The 12619-nt window shown below is 37.7% G+C and overlaps 1 protein-coding gene across 2 annotated transcripts in view; it reads left to right on the top strand.

The window, feature by feature from the left end:
• The first annotated feature begins 900 nt into the window (after positions 1–900).
• Positions 901–12619, top strand: part of HOATZ (HOATZ cilia and flagella associated protein) — a 29374-nt gene continuing 17655 nt past the window's right edge. Inside the window, exons 1-4 of one of the 2 annotated variants that reach the window (XM_053925283.2) lie at positions 901–1353; positions 2369–2407; positions 2921–2982; positions 4837–6746. In XM_053925283.2, coding sequence (XP_053781258.1) covers positions 1128–1353; positions 2369–2407; positions 2921–2982; positions 4837–4950 — 441 coding nt within the window. In that variant the 5' untranslated portion in view covers positions 901–1127 and the 3' untranslated portion in view covers positions 4951–6746. Of the gene's footprint in view, positions 1354–2368; positions 2408–2920; positions 2983–4836; positions 6747–12619 lie in introns of those variants that run through there. The other variant, XM_045204116.3, reaches the window with a different exon arrangement.

A 12619-nucleotide genomic window follows, 5' to 3' on the forward strand; every position in this document is an offset into this window, starting at 1 on the left:
GTCAACCTATTAGCTGCTAAACATACGACGTTTGTCATGAATATGTATTTTTATATATACCTTTTCAGTATTTCTTCAGACTCTTAGCCAGAAAAACTTCAGATAGATTGGGGAATCAGATTTTTCCCTTACCTGATCTCTGTCATTGTATAAATTTATTATCAACTTTTGAAGTATATTTTCTATGAGACTTTATTAATATTTTGAAGGAATAAAATGCCATAACATCATAAACTGTGGTTATTAGCATGTGTTCATTTCCTAAATTATGAGGATCATCTCAATTCCTGACACAAAAATGACAACTTCCCTTTCGCCAAAATGGTTAAATTGTTCCTCAATTAATATAAAATCTCCCAGGAAAGCTATTCATAAGCAGTTGTTAATATTTTAATAAGTAGTTAATATTTTTATAAGACTGCATTAACAAAATTTTTCTTAAAATATTTTTCACGGAAGGACTGACTCCACTTATCAGATGTACCCCTTCTTTTAAGCCATCATTCAGACTGCTGCAGTGTAGGCAGCTCTTAGCGGGCCCACTGCCACACGCAGCTGTAATATAAATCCGGCTTCTTTCCCAAGATTTGTCTTAAAGGATTGGGCTGGTGGGGGGAAGGCAGATATAACAAAAACCATATGCATGGGTTCCTGTCCGTCCAGTTCAGACCTCTGGCTCCCCAATAGGATGCTAACTGCTCTATTTAATTCTCCAACCAAAGCAGACCCAGAATGGCAATCCGGTGTGGAAGAGGGATTGGGGCGGTGGGGCGAAGGATTGAAAGCTTTACTCGTATCTTTTGGGGTTTGGAAGCTGGAGAATGGGGGAGGCAGGTAGAAGGCTGACTGAGACAGAGCCGAAGTGCTTTCCCACTGACTCCAACAAGACAAGACACGCCCCCAAATTGATGTTTTGACTCCCATATCTGGACTCCAAGACTAAGGCTGGTCTCGAAGCCTGTGATCACTGCAGAAGTGGGCCTCGGGGAGCCCACCAATGTGCGATGGCCCCCAACATGTGCGGAGGAAACTAAGGGCTTCTGGCGGGTAGTTGCCAGCTTGACGGTTCACCGAGGGGCGGGGCTGGAAGAGGGGCCGGGGAGCTCGTAGAAGCGTCCTGAGTTGCCATGGAAACGAGGCCGGGAGCTAGCCTTGGCAGTGGAAAGGAGGCCTGTGAAATTTGTCCCCAGGGATTACTGGTGTTCAGCGGCTCTTCAGAACGGGACACAAACTTGGCCAAGCAATTTTGGATCACAGCGTCAATGTACCCTCCTAATGAATCCCAGTTGGTGCTGTCTGGAGGCAGCACTCAGCGTCTGCCGGTGGCCGGGGTCTCCAAGAGCAGTGCGGCTGGTGAGTAGCTGCCTCCTGGTGATCGTTTCTGCCTCCACCATGACCAACACTGAAGACACTAGAGCCCTTCCCAGGAGAAACTGCCAAACATCCTTTAAAAAATTTTTTTCAATTACAGTTGACATTCAATATTAGTTTAGTTGCAGGTGTACAACATCGTGATTAGACATTTATATAGCTTATGAAGTGATCCCCCCATAAGTTTAGTACCCATCGTACACACTTATTGCAATATTATTGACTGTATTCCCTATGCTGGACTTTACATCCTGTGACTATTCTTTATAGCTAGTAATTTGTACTTACCAACCCCTTCACCTTTTTCATCATCCCCTTAACCCCCTCCCGTCCGGCAATCATCAGTTTGTTCTCTGGATCTGGAAGCTGGTTTCTGTAGTTTTTGTTTTATGTTTTAGATTCCACATGTAAGCGAAGTCACGTGGTATTTGTCTCTGTCTGACTTGTCTCACTTATCTCACTTAGCGCAATACCCTCCGGGTCCACCCCTGTTGTCACAAATGACAAGATTTCATTCTTTTTCGTGGCTAATATCCCCTTGTATATATGTATCACATCTTCTTTATTCATTATCTGTCAAACCTAATTTTAAAATAAGAATCTTTCATTTGAAATGTGTAAAACCTATACAAATAATTCTTAAAACTTCTCAACAATCTTTCTACTCAAAATCTTTGTTACATCTAAAAGTACACCTCAAAGTATCCCTTAGGCAATGCATCTATTTGGACAAAGGGTATGGAATAATCTGGGGAAATGTTATATCTTGGCTTAAAGGCTATTAGAATAATTCTTTACATAACCAAGTTCAAACATGTAATCCCTGGAGAAAGTTGAAGGCAGCGTCAGCATTAGGAACCAAGTTCCCTGGCCTGTAAGACCTTAGTAAGGCCTAAGATATGGAAACTGTTACTATGTAATTTTTATAGGTATAAAAAGATTAAATACTTTTAATGCTATGGTTTCCTAATTATTTCTATTCTTTTGTAATTTTTAGAGAAAAGTTACTTGCAGTCTTCTTTCCTTGAAAAAAAGAGTAAGTACCAAGTTTTACTCCTTTCAACATCCTGATTCCAAGATTCTTCAGAAAATGGATAGTAAGCATAAGGATACAACCGTACACTTTGGCATAACTTTCTGAATTGCATATCAATCAGGTATCAAAAACTTTTTGATTTGCTTCAGGAACCACCCTATTTATTTGGAGAAAAATGTCTAAATTCCTATAGCATGTTGAATAGGAATGTGGAAATTGGAATCTCTGATGCTGCAAATATGTTCTCTTTAGAGACCTTTTCTTGTCTCTGGACTCAAGCTCACTTACCTTCTAAAAAGATTAGAGGTTCCCTACAGCCATAGCTAATTAATTCCATCTCCTATTGTTTATGAATCTGGTTTATAAAGGTGTAAGACAGTATGTATTTATGCTTACCTTCCCACTTTCCATCTTTATGCAATTTTATATAAATATTATTGTAAAATCATTTAAATCATTATTGTAAAAATCACATAAAATTATTTCAGATTAATTTGACTTTATTTTCTTTAGAGGCTACAGATGACATTGCTGAGACTCTAAAGATTGAGGAGAAAGAAAAGTATCTCCAAAAGGTAGGCCAACATTTCAGAAGGTCATCTGATTTTCAGTAAACTTTCCTGAATAATCTTAATTATTCTTTTTAAACATATGTATATAAAAATTTTCTATTTCTGGTATGTTTGCTTGAACAAATGGAAAACCTTTATTAGAATTTTAATTGAAGATGAAGAAATTCTATTAAACTTTGGCTGTTCTCAGTCTCTGCAGAAGCCCAAGGATATAGAGGAACAACAGAATTAAAGGGAAATGGAGAAAAATGGATTCACATACTTTCCACACAATAAGGCCCCAAACCACACACAATGTTCTAAGAACAGAAATATTATAAGATCAGGAAAAGTTAAATATAATTGACCATTTGAATAGGTCAAAATTAAATGATCGGAGGAATGAGTCTGTCATCCAAAGCCTTTTCACGAAGGGCTGAAATTAAACACGTTGGTGGTGTCGAATCAACTGAATATGTCTCTTTTCTGCAATATCCTTTGTTTGCTTTTCATGACGCAGCCACAGCCTTTAACTCAGCAATTAATGCGGTGATTTATAGAAATGTTTTGTTCGTTAATGGATAAATTCCATTTCTGTGACTGTTTCTGCACTATAAAGGCAAAGACAGAGGATTCACTTTGGCCTAAATATCTTTAATCATAGCACATATTGGCAAACTCTGAAAGACTTATCGGGAATCCTGCATAAATTACAGAACAATGCATTTGAGTTTGCTGATTACATTAATTCACTTTGTAGACTATTGGTGATTCCTCCAAACAAATTAGGTAATTAGAAATAGTCAGCATTTTCTTCTCTCAAGAGGGTATTAGGTACTTTATATTTATGCCAGGACTTAAAAGGAGGGAAGCAGCCTAATTTTTAGTGAGGCAAAAGTCATTCAAAATCAACTTCTTCAGCACTTTTGGAGTTAAAGTTTCATTTAATTTCATTTTTGGAAGGGGTCAGAAATAAAAGATTAAAGATAAACTACTATCAATTTTTTTTATCTTTTGTCAAACAGATAAGACAATATGGCATGAGTTACAGGTGGGTGTTCTGCTAATGGACAATTATTCATCAGTCTTAGAACTGGTTTCTTTGTCTCAGGTTCTTCTATAAACTTATGAACTGCTTAATTCCACAGATATTTACTGAGAACCTGCTCATTGTCAAAGTGCTGTATTAGATGCTGGAAATGCAAAGATAAGAGGTGGTTCCTCATCTCAAGGAGTTTACAACTTAGTGGGGGAGATAGCCAATTAAAGTCAAGAACTGTGATACACTATTATGATAGATGTATGCACGTGATACTATGGGAACATATTGAAGGTCAATAAGTCAAGAGTTCAAAATCAAGAACTCTTCTCAAAGGAGTTGGTTTCAAAGAATGTATAGAGGTGACCAGACAAAGAATATACAAAGCAATTCTCCACTGCACTGGTTCTCTTCCTAAATCCCAAATCCAATTATGCTGCTCTCCTACTACATTAGTCTGTTGGGGCTACCATAACAAAATACCACAGAGTAAGTGACCTAAACAAAAGAATTTTATTTTCTAATAGTTCTGGAGGCTGGAAGTCTGAGATCAAAGTGCCATCAGAGTTGGTTTCTGATGAAGCCTCCCTGCCTGGCTCGTAGATGGCCACCTTGTCCCTGTGTCCTGACATGGCAGAAGGAGAGCTGTGGTATCTCTTTCTCTTATTATAAGGACACTGGTCTTATATTAGGGCGCCACTTTGATAAGTTAATTTAACCTTATTACCTCCAAATACAGTTACACTGGGAGGTTAGGGCTTCAACCTGGGGATCTGAGGGGAATACAGTTCAGTCCACTCACCTACTGTCATTTTTCCCGTGGCTCTCCATTTCTGCAGGATCAAGACCAACCCTTCAACATAGCATTCAAGTTCCTTTGCAATCTGACCGTGATGCAGCTGACTTCTACCACTCTCTTCCTTCCCGTATACTCCACACCACCCTCAATGTAACCTACCCTCTACAGTTGGTTCACAATCACTAGGCTAAGCCACATTGTGTACCCCTCCCCATATGTGCTACGAAAGTTGAATGGGTAAAATATGTTTTTGCTAAACTAAACATACCCATTATTCTGTGATATCTGCCAAATTGTACATTAAGTCAAGTGGGTGCTGCAATGCAGTATAGAAGAAGATTATTTTTTTGAGAGTAGAAGAGGCCTAACAAAACAGCAAGCCAGTAGAAAAGAAAGAGAATGTTATCAAAACTGTGCCTTGTGAGTATATAGGAGAGTTTAGTCAGTTATCTTCAAACAATGACATGGTGCAAATAGCAACCAAGAGAACCCTGCAATAACTCAATGCTCTTTAGATACCCTCGCATATTACTGTGATGTAGTGTTCCTAACAGCCAAGTCAGTGAGTCCAGGCCATGTGCTCATATACTACTCTGCTAAGCAGTTTACGTCTACTCATAATCTCCTTAAAACAGCCTCATGATGTTTATCCCCATTTAATCAAACAAAGCATAAATGACTTTCCAAGTCCCACACCTGGGAAGTGGCAGAGCCTAGATTCAAAGCCTGTACCCTAACTCCAGAGCCCATGAGACTCACTGTGTTGTAATGACTGCTGGCCATGGACTTGTTCATATACGGCGCCAAATATCCTAAAACTCAAAACTGCAGTATGAACACAAGTGTGAGAAACAGCTTCCCAGCCCTGCAGAACTATAAGCTGTTTCTTCAACCTGCAATGCACTTGTATGTCTCTACCTATAATGCTGCTCTGCATTTATCTTCAAGACCAAGCTCAAATGCCACCTTCTCTCTGAAGCCTTTCTGGAGGTGATCTACAGACTAGCAGATGAACAGCTTCCTTCTCTGTGCTCCCATAGCATGTCCCATCTACCTCTCTCCTAGTATTTATCACAGCTTCTTATCTGGATTACAGGTAATTGAGTAGGTTTCCATCTTCCCAACTAGGTTACAAGTGCCATAGTGTAATGGGCTATGGAGACAAAGTGGGTTTGGAAGTCTAACTCTGCCACTTACTATTTGTGTGACTTTGAGCAACTTATTAAACACCTGTGAGGCTCAGCTTTGTCAGCTATAAAAGGAGGAGTGGTAAAAATATCCACCTCATAAAGTTGATATAAGATATAAAGCATCTGACCATAGTTTCCCCTTAACAAATGTTAATTTTCTTCTGCTCTATGAGTGCAGAGGTCATTTCTTACTCACTTAACCCCCATGCCTTTCCAGTTACTGCAATTCAAAAATTTGTTGACTGAATAAATAAATGCATAATTGAATTAATGAATGATAATGTATGCTCTCTATGATAATAGCTCCATTTTCTTTCACCTTTCCATATATATCCATCTAGCAAATTTTCTAGGCTGAAAATTTGTAAGCTGATAATTTTTGCAAGAATACTCCCAAAAGCTAACCTGTTTGCAGGTCTGCCTTAGGACCATTCTAGCACATCACCTCTCCTCTCAAGTGTGCTTTTGTCTCATGGCTCTATTTATGAGGAAAGGAAGGGTGGCTCCCTGTAATTACTGAACTATAGAATCAGTTTGGGGTACCGCTGTTTTTCTAAGCCTATAGTACTGTCTCTGCATTGCTGCCACCACTATTCTAGGATTTTTAGCTTGATGGCAGAAAATAAATGGAAGTGGTTCTTTTTAACTAATAAAACATTTACAATAATCTATTTGATTTAAGAGAATCTTCTATATGTTTTGAACACCTACATGATAAATAAATTCCTGGAATAATTTTCTTTTTAAAATAGGAAAAATATTTCCCATCAATTCTCTGAAAGGTTTTCTTTTTCTTCCGCTATCTCCTTAAAATTAATAAAAATCTAAAAATTTATTTTCCATCTCTTCTAAAGGTGCATTTATAGCTTTCTCTCCTCAACTGATATTGATTTTTTAGTTGTTGAAATTTTTTGAAACTTTAATGTTACCCTCCATTTTGGAGTATTTTCCAGGTATACATTATAAATGCTTTTGGTTATGGGACAAAATGCTATTAATCACAGCTTCTATCTCTGTGATGGATATCCATGGCAGAAAATCAAAAACAATTGAGTCTGTCAAGATTAGATGGTTTACTCTGTCCATAAAGGAAACCTTATAGCACAATACAGGACCATTATTCTTCCTTTGAGAGTTCTAAAGTAGTCTGAAAACATTACAATAAATGAATAGTCAGCTCATTCTTTGAAATCATAAAACTAATTTGCTTTCTAGTTTTGCCACCTTTCAGAAAGCTCTTTAGATGATTATCTGTATGAAAAGAATTATAAATGATGCATTTGTTGGGAGAAGGAAGAAGAAATCAGAGCAGTATTTTAAGACATATTTATAAATGACATATTTGGAAATGTTCCTCTGGAATCAAAATTTTAACATGAGTGAATATACAATATTTTACAAGGAAATTATTCAATCTACATTATCAACATCTAAATAAATCCTCTATTGGGAATGAGGTTTAATATGTCCTGTCACACAGCCTATCAACCAATATGGACCATAATGGAAGTCTAAATCAAAAGTGAGTTTGCTATACATCACGCCTGTGATCCAGAAACAAATTGTACTATGATAAGGACATTCTTAGAAGAAGAATCTAAGAAGGTTGATGTGGTGTGTTTTTAGGCACTGAATCATGAAAATGGATACAAAACTTTAATGTTATCCTAAATTTTCAATGTACGATAGTAAGTGGGACACTCAGAATCACTCCAAGTCAACGTCCTAGAGCGAAACCAAAGATGTAGGGGACTCAGGTAAAGAAAAGCCTCTTTGGTGTCAAATTGATCAGGTTGGGCTTCCCGGACAAACAAATTTTCTCAGTAACAGTGTTGTCTGGCTTTGTTTTTGTTTTACTATCCCACCTTAATGTAATGTTAACAGAGTCCCTTTCCCCACATAAAACAAATACCATTAGGAAGTAGTGGATTTCTCCTTCACCAACAAAATCTATCTAGTCATTTAAATTCTTGTCGTTCTTACTTTATCAAGGAATGCAAGTAGAAGAATCACAAAAACAGACCGTGCATTCACAATAACAAGCAAATGATAGTTAAAAGATAATACAATATAAATATTAGTTGCTCTTTTATATTATCTACAGTACTACTTTGTTTTCAAACATATCTAATCTTGGAGAATGTGTTTCATTGACAGATGAGATTCTCCTCTTAATCTTCTTTAATAACACCTGTAGTCCACGGAAACATACTTGGAGAAGGAGTTACATTTGGGATCAAGTAATTGAATTTATTGCCCTAGACAGACCCAGCCATTGGATAAGGTCATGTCCCCAGATGCATCTCTTCCTTTTTTCCCCAAAGATCTGTATACTTTATCTTCTAGACATATTCACCTTAAGAACTAAAAACCCTAAGGTACAATTGGACAGGGACCCATACTAATTATGTTTGCAATGATTGAATTAAACTACTAAATGAAGAATGAAGCAAAAAAAAAAAAGAAGAGGGGGATCATAGCCCTGACTGGTGTGGCTCAGTGGGTTGGGCATTCCCCTGCAAACCAAAAGGTCACAGGCATGATTCACAGTCAGAGCAGAAGCCTGTGTTATGGGCCAGGTCCATGGTTGGGGGTGTGGGAGAGGCAACCGATTGATGTCTCTCTCACACATCAATGTTTCTCTCCCTCTCTGTCTTCCTCCCTTTCCCTGTCTTTAAAAATAAATAAATAAAATCTTAAAAAGGATCATGTATTTCTTTTTTTCTAATCCTCACCTGAGGATATATCCATTGATTCTAGAGAGAGAGGAAGGGAGACAGAGAGAAACATAAATGTGAGAGAGAAACATCAGTTGGTTGCCTCCCGTGTGCTGTGTGTGCCCAGACCAGGGATCAAATCTGCAACCTTTAGGTGTACTGGACAATGTTCTAACTAACTAAGCCTCCTGGCCAGCTTAGGATCATGTATTTTTTAAATAAATGCAGAAATATCAATTTGATTCCATTTACAAAAGTCTTATTGTTCGAATTAGTAAATACCTTAAAGGCAGCAGGGCAAATCAAATAGGATTTATTAAAGAACTGGATTATTCTATGGATCATGTGACTCAGAAAAGAATCATGCCAACCTGAAATCCAAAATATAACGTTCTTTTTTCCCTTTGTCTGTATCACAGGTGAGATGAAAAATCATGGGCAAGTTATAGTGTAGCCAGATAATTAAGTTAAACAATTTATGTATCTATATTTACTTCATCATTTTATCATTTTTCTGTGATAAGTCATGTTAGTCACATGAAGTGTACTCAGGAATGCCCTCAGAATCTGAGGTGGTGCACTCATTTGTCTTTTTGGCTCTTGAGATTTTAGTCTCCCTAAGTCACTGTGTTGGTAAAATTTGTACATTCACTTACTACCTACAATTTATTTGTAACATCAAAATCCATACTTATGGGGCTCTCATGGTCCATGATGGACGTTCATGGAACAGTGAGTTTTAGAGTTGCCCTAATGAACACATTTCTAGCTGAGGATGAATGAGGTGATGATGCTTGTTTCAGCTCTTTTACTACAAACAGATTTCCTTTTTGCAGCTTATTTAGTGCCACATTTTTAGCTTTTTAAAAAATAATTTTGCTGTTAAAAAAAAAGTCTCCAAGTGCTGAAATGCTGTCTAGTGTTCCAAAGTGCAGGAAGTTGTGATGTGTCTAATGGGAAAAGTATATGCATTAGATAAGCTTTGTTCAGACATAAGTTATAAGTAATGCTGGTCACAAGTTCAATATTGATGAATCAACAATGTATTTTAAATAAGGTGTCTTTAAATATAAAGACACATAAAACAAAGTTATATATTGATCCATTGATGAAACGTGACCAAAGGCAGGCAGAAACCTAAGATCAATAGTTCAGTATTTGCTAATTCAGTGTTGGCAGCAACTTTATAAACCATAGCTACTGTGAATGAGAATTGACTGTACTAAAATTGGTTAAACTGTAGTTTAATACACAAAGTCTTTCACTGTCTGCTTCCTGCCACATCTCCTCAGCCTCATTCACCACCCTCTCTTTAAGTGCAATTCACACTGTAACCCCCTGTATTTCTAAGAACCCACCAAGGTATTTTGTACCTTTGTGACACTGAGCCTCCTATTTCTTCTACCTGGAAATGCCTTTCTCCCATCCTTTCCATTTAGCTAATGCCTAGTTTTCCTTAAAAACTATTCAAGGTTCACATTCAAGTCTTTTCTCACCCTCACATATTCCCCAGTCTGAATGAACAAAGGCCCCTTCCTTTGTGCTTCCCCAGGACTCTGTGCATTCCTGACACGGTGCTGTGATGTAGTTGATGTATTTCTCCTGGAGGCTCTGCATTCTTTAAGGAAAGGGATCATTACTTCTTTGACTTTATAGTCATAGGGCCTGTCAAATTGTAGATGATCTCCTAACCTGCCAAATAAATGCTTATGAATGAATAAATGGATGATTTAACTTGTCTGGGCAAGGATCCTACATGATAGCCCAGTTCCTCGAGCTAGACAGCATATGAGGTACTCATTTCATTGGAAGACAGTTCAAGACAGGATTGACCAAGGCCCAGAGGCCTCACAGACTCGTAAGTACTAAACAGACACATAGTCAGTTGTACAAAAGGATGCTCAAGCAACAAACAAGAGTGAAAACACAGTCTGTAGGTCGCAGAATAAAGTCACAGTAGATGAACATTGTATGTTCTTTTATGGAAATGATACCAGGAAAGGCAATAGTTAGAAATTTAAGGTCATGGTGCCAAGTCTCAACAGCACAAAAAAGAAACCTTGTTATGGGGATTAGGATACAGGGTCAGACACAGAAAATAAGGCAGGACCACTGTCACAGAGTAGCTGGGGTACTGGACAAGAACACAAGACAAGGAATAGAACATTCCATATACTACAACTTTGGTATAAGTGAGAGACTTGGCTTATATGAAAGAAAGCAAAGTCCTAGAAGTATATATTCTTCCCCCAAACTACAGTCACATGGCGAAACAGTTGTCTAATTCCCTAAAAACTACTTTAGAGCCATCAATATGTAAAACAAACAAATTGACATGATTGGTAGTTAGTGGTGGGGGGAAAGAACAAACCAAAAAATATTTTTCAAAAATCATTTTACAAACAGTTGATTCTGTTACTGAGATAAACTCTATTGAATAACTTTTTTTAAAAAGGTAAATTTTCATTTAACAGTAATTCAGTAATTTATTCAAAAAACCCTACAAGTTATTTAAGACAGCACAGTAGTCCCTCCTTATCCATGGAAGATATATTCCAAGACACCCAGTGGATGCCTGGAACCACAGATAGTACTGAGCCCTATCTATACTGTTTTTTCCTGTATATACATCCCTATGATAAAGAGTGATTAAAAAATTAGGCACAGTAACAGATTAACAGCAATAACTGTAACTATTAATAAAATAGAACATTTATAATAATATACTATAATAAAAGTTATGTTAATGTGGTCTCTCCCTCTCTCAATATATCTTATTTTTTTGGAAGGGGCACCAAAAAATATATATATTATGTACTGTCCTCACCCTTCCTCTTGTGATTTTGTGAGATGATGCAATGCCTAAGTGATGAGATAAGCTGAGGTGAACGTGTAGGCATCACGATTCTGTAAGGCATTAGGCATTAGGCAGCGATAAGGGTTACTTAGGCACAAGCAGTGCAACGCCGTGTCAGTGGATCTGGTGACCGAGACACCTAAGTAACTAACGGGGGGGGGGGGGGGTTACCGTATGCTCCGTGGGTACGCTGGACAAAGGGATGATTCCCATCCCAGGTGGGACAAATTGGGAGGCTATGAGTTTTCAATGTACCATTCAGCATGGCATGAAATTTAAAACTCATGAGTTGTTTATTTCTGGGATTTTCATTTAATATTTTCAGAACAAAGTTGAACACAGGTAACTGAAACCATGGAAAGCAAAACCATGAGTAAGAGGTGGGACTACTGTATATCTAAACTTTGAAACTTTTATTATAAAGGATACATTTTCAGAGCACTGGTAAGTACAAATAGAAAGAAAAAAGCTTTGCTAGGTACTGGAACAGAACAACGAACACACAAAAAAAACCCATGTTTTAAATATACAAACTCTCCTTATATGAAATTTACAATCTAATCAAGAAGAGAGATTTTTATGAAATAATTATATACAATGTTAGGAAAACATTTAATAAGTCAGCATTAATCCAATCAAGGGAATCAGGGAGGATTTCTGCAGACATTAATCTGAGATTGGAAAGAGGCATGGGCATTAATTAAGCCAGAAGGATGCGGGTGGAGGGACCATTGGGAGAGCCTTGCAGGCAGCAGAGACAGCCATGCAAAGACCCTGTGCTTCGAGAAGGGTTTCAGAAGCTGAAGGCCAGTGTGGTAATGTGAAGGTTAGACCATAGTAAGAACAGTAAGAAGCCATTGAAGGGTTTTAGGTAAGGGGATGACAATATCAGGTTTGTTTGAAAACGTTCAGGAGACTGTAATATGGAGAATGGTTGAAAGTGGCAGAGCAGAAGAGAGGAAACCAGAGTACAGGCCAGTGCAATCATCAGCCAGGAGGTGAAGGCGGCTTGGATTAGAAAACATTAGAGAGATTTGAGACATATTGAGCAAGTAAAAT

The sequence above is a fragment of the Desmodus rotundus genome, chromosome 5 (assembly GCF_022682495.2).
Source record: "Desmodus rotundus isolate HL8 chromosome 5, HLdesRot8A.1, whole genome shotgun sequence".
Classification (NCBI taxonomy): Eukaryota; Metazoa; Chordata; class Mammalia; order Chiroptera; family Phyllostomidae; genus Desmodus; species Desmodus rotundus.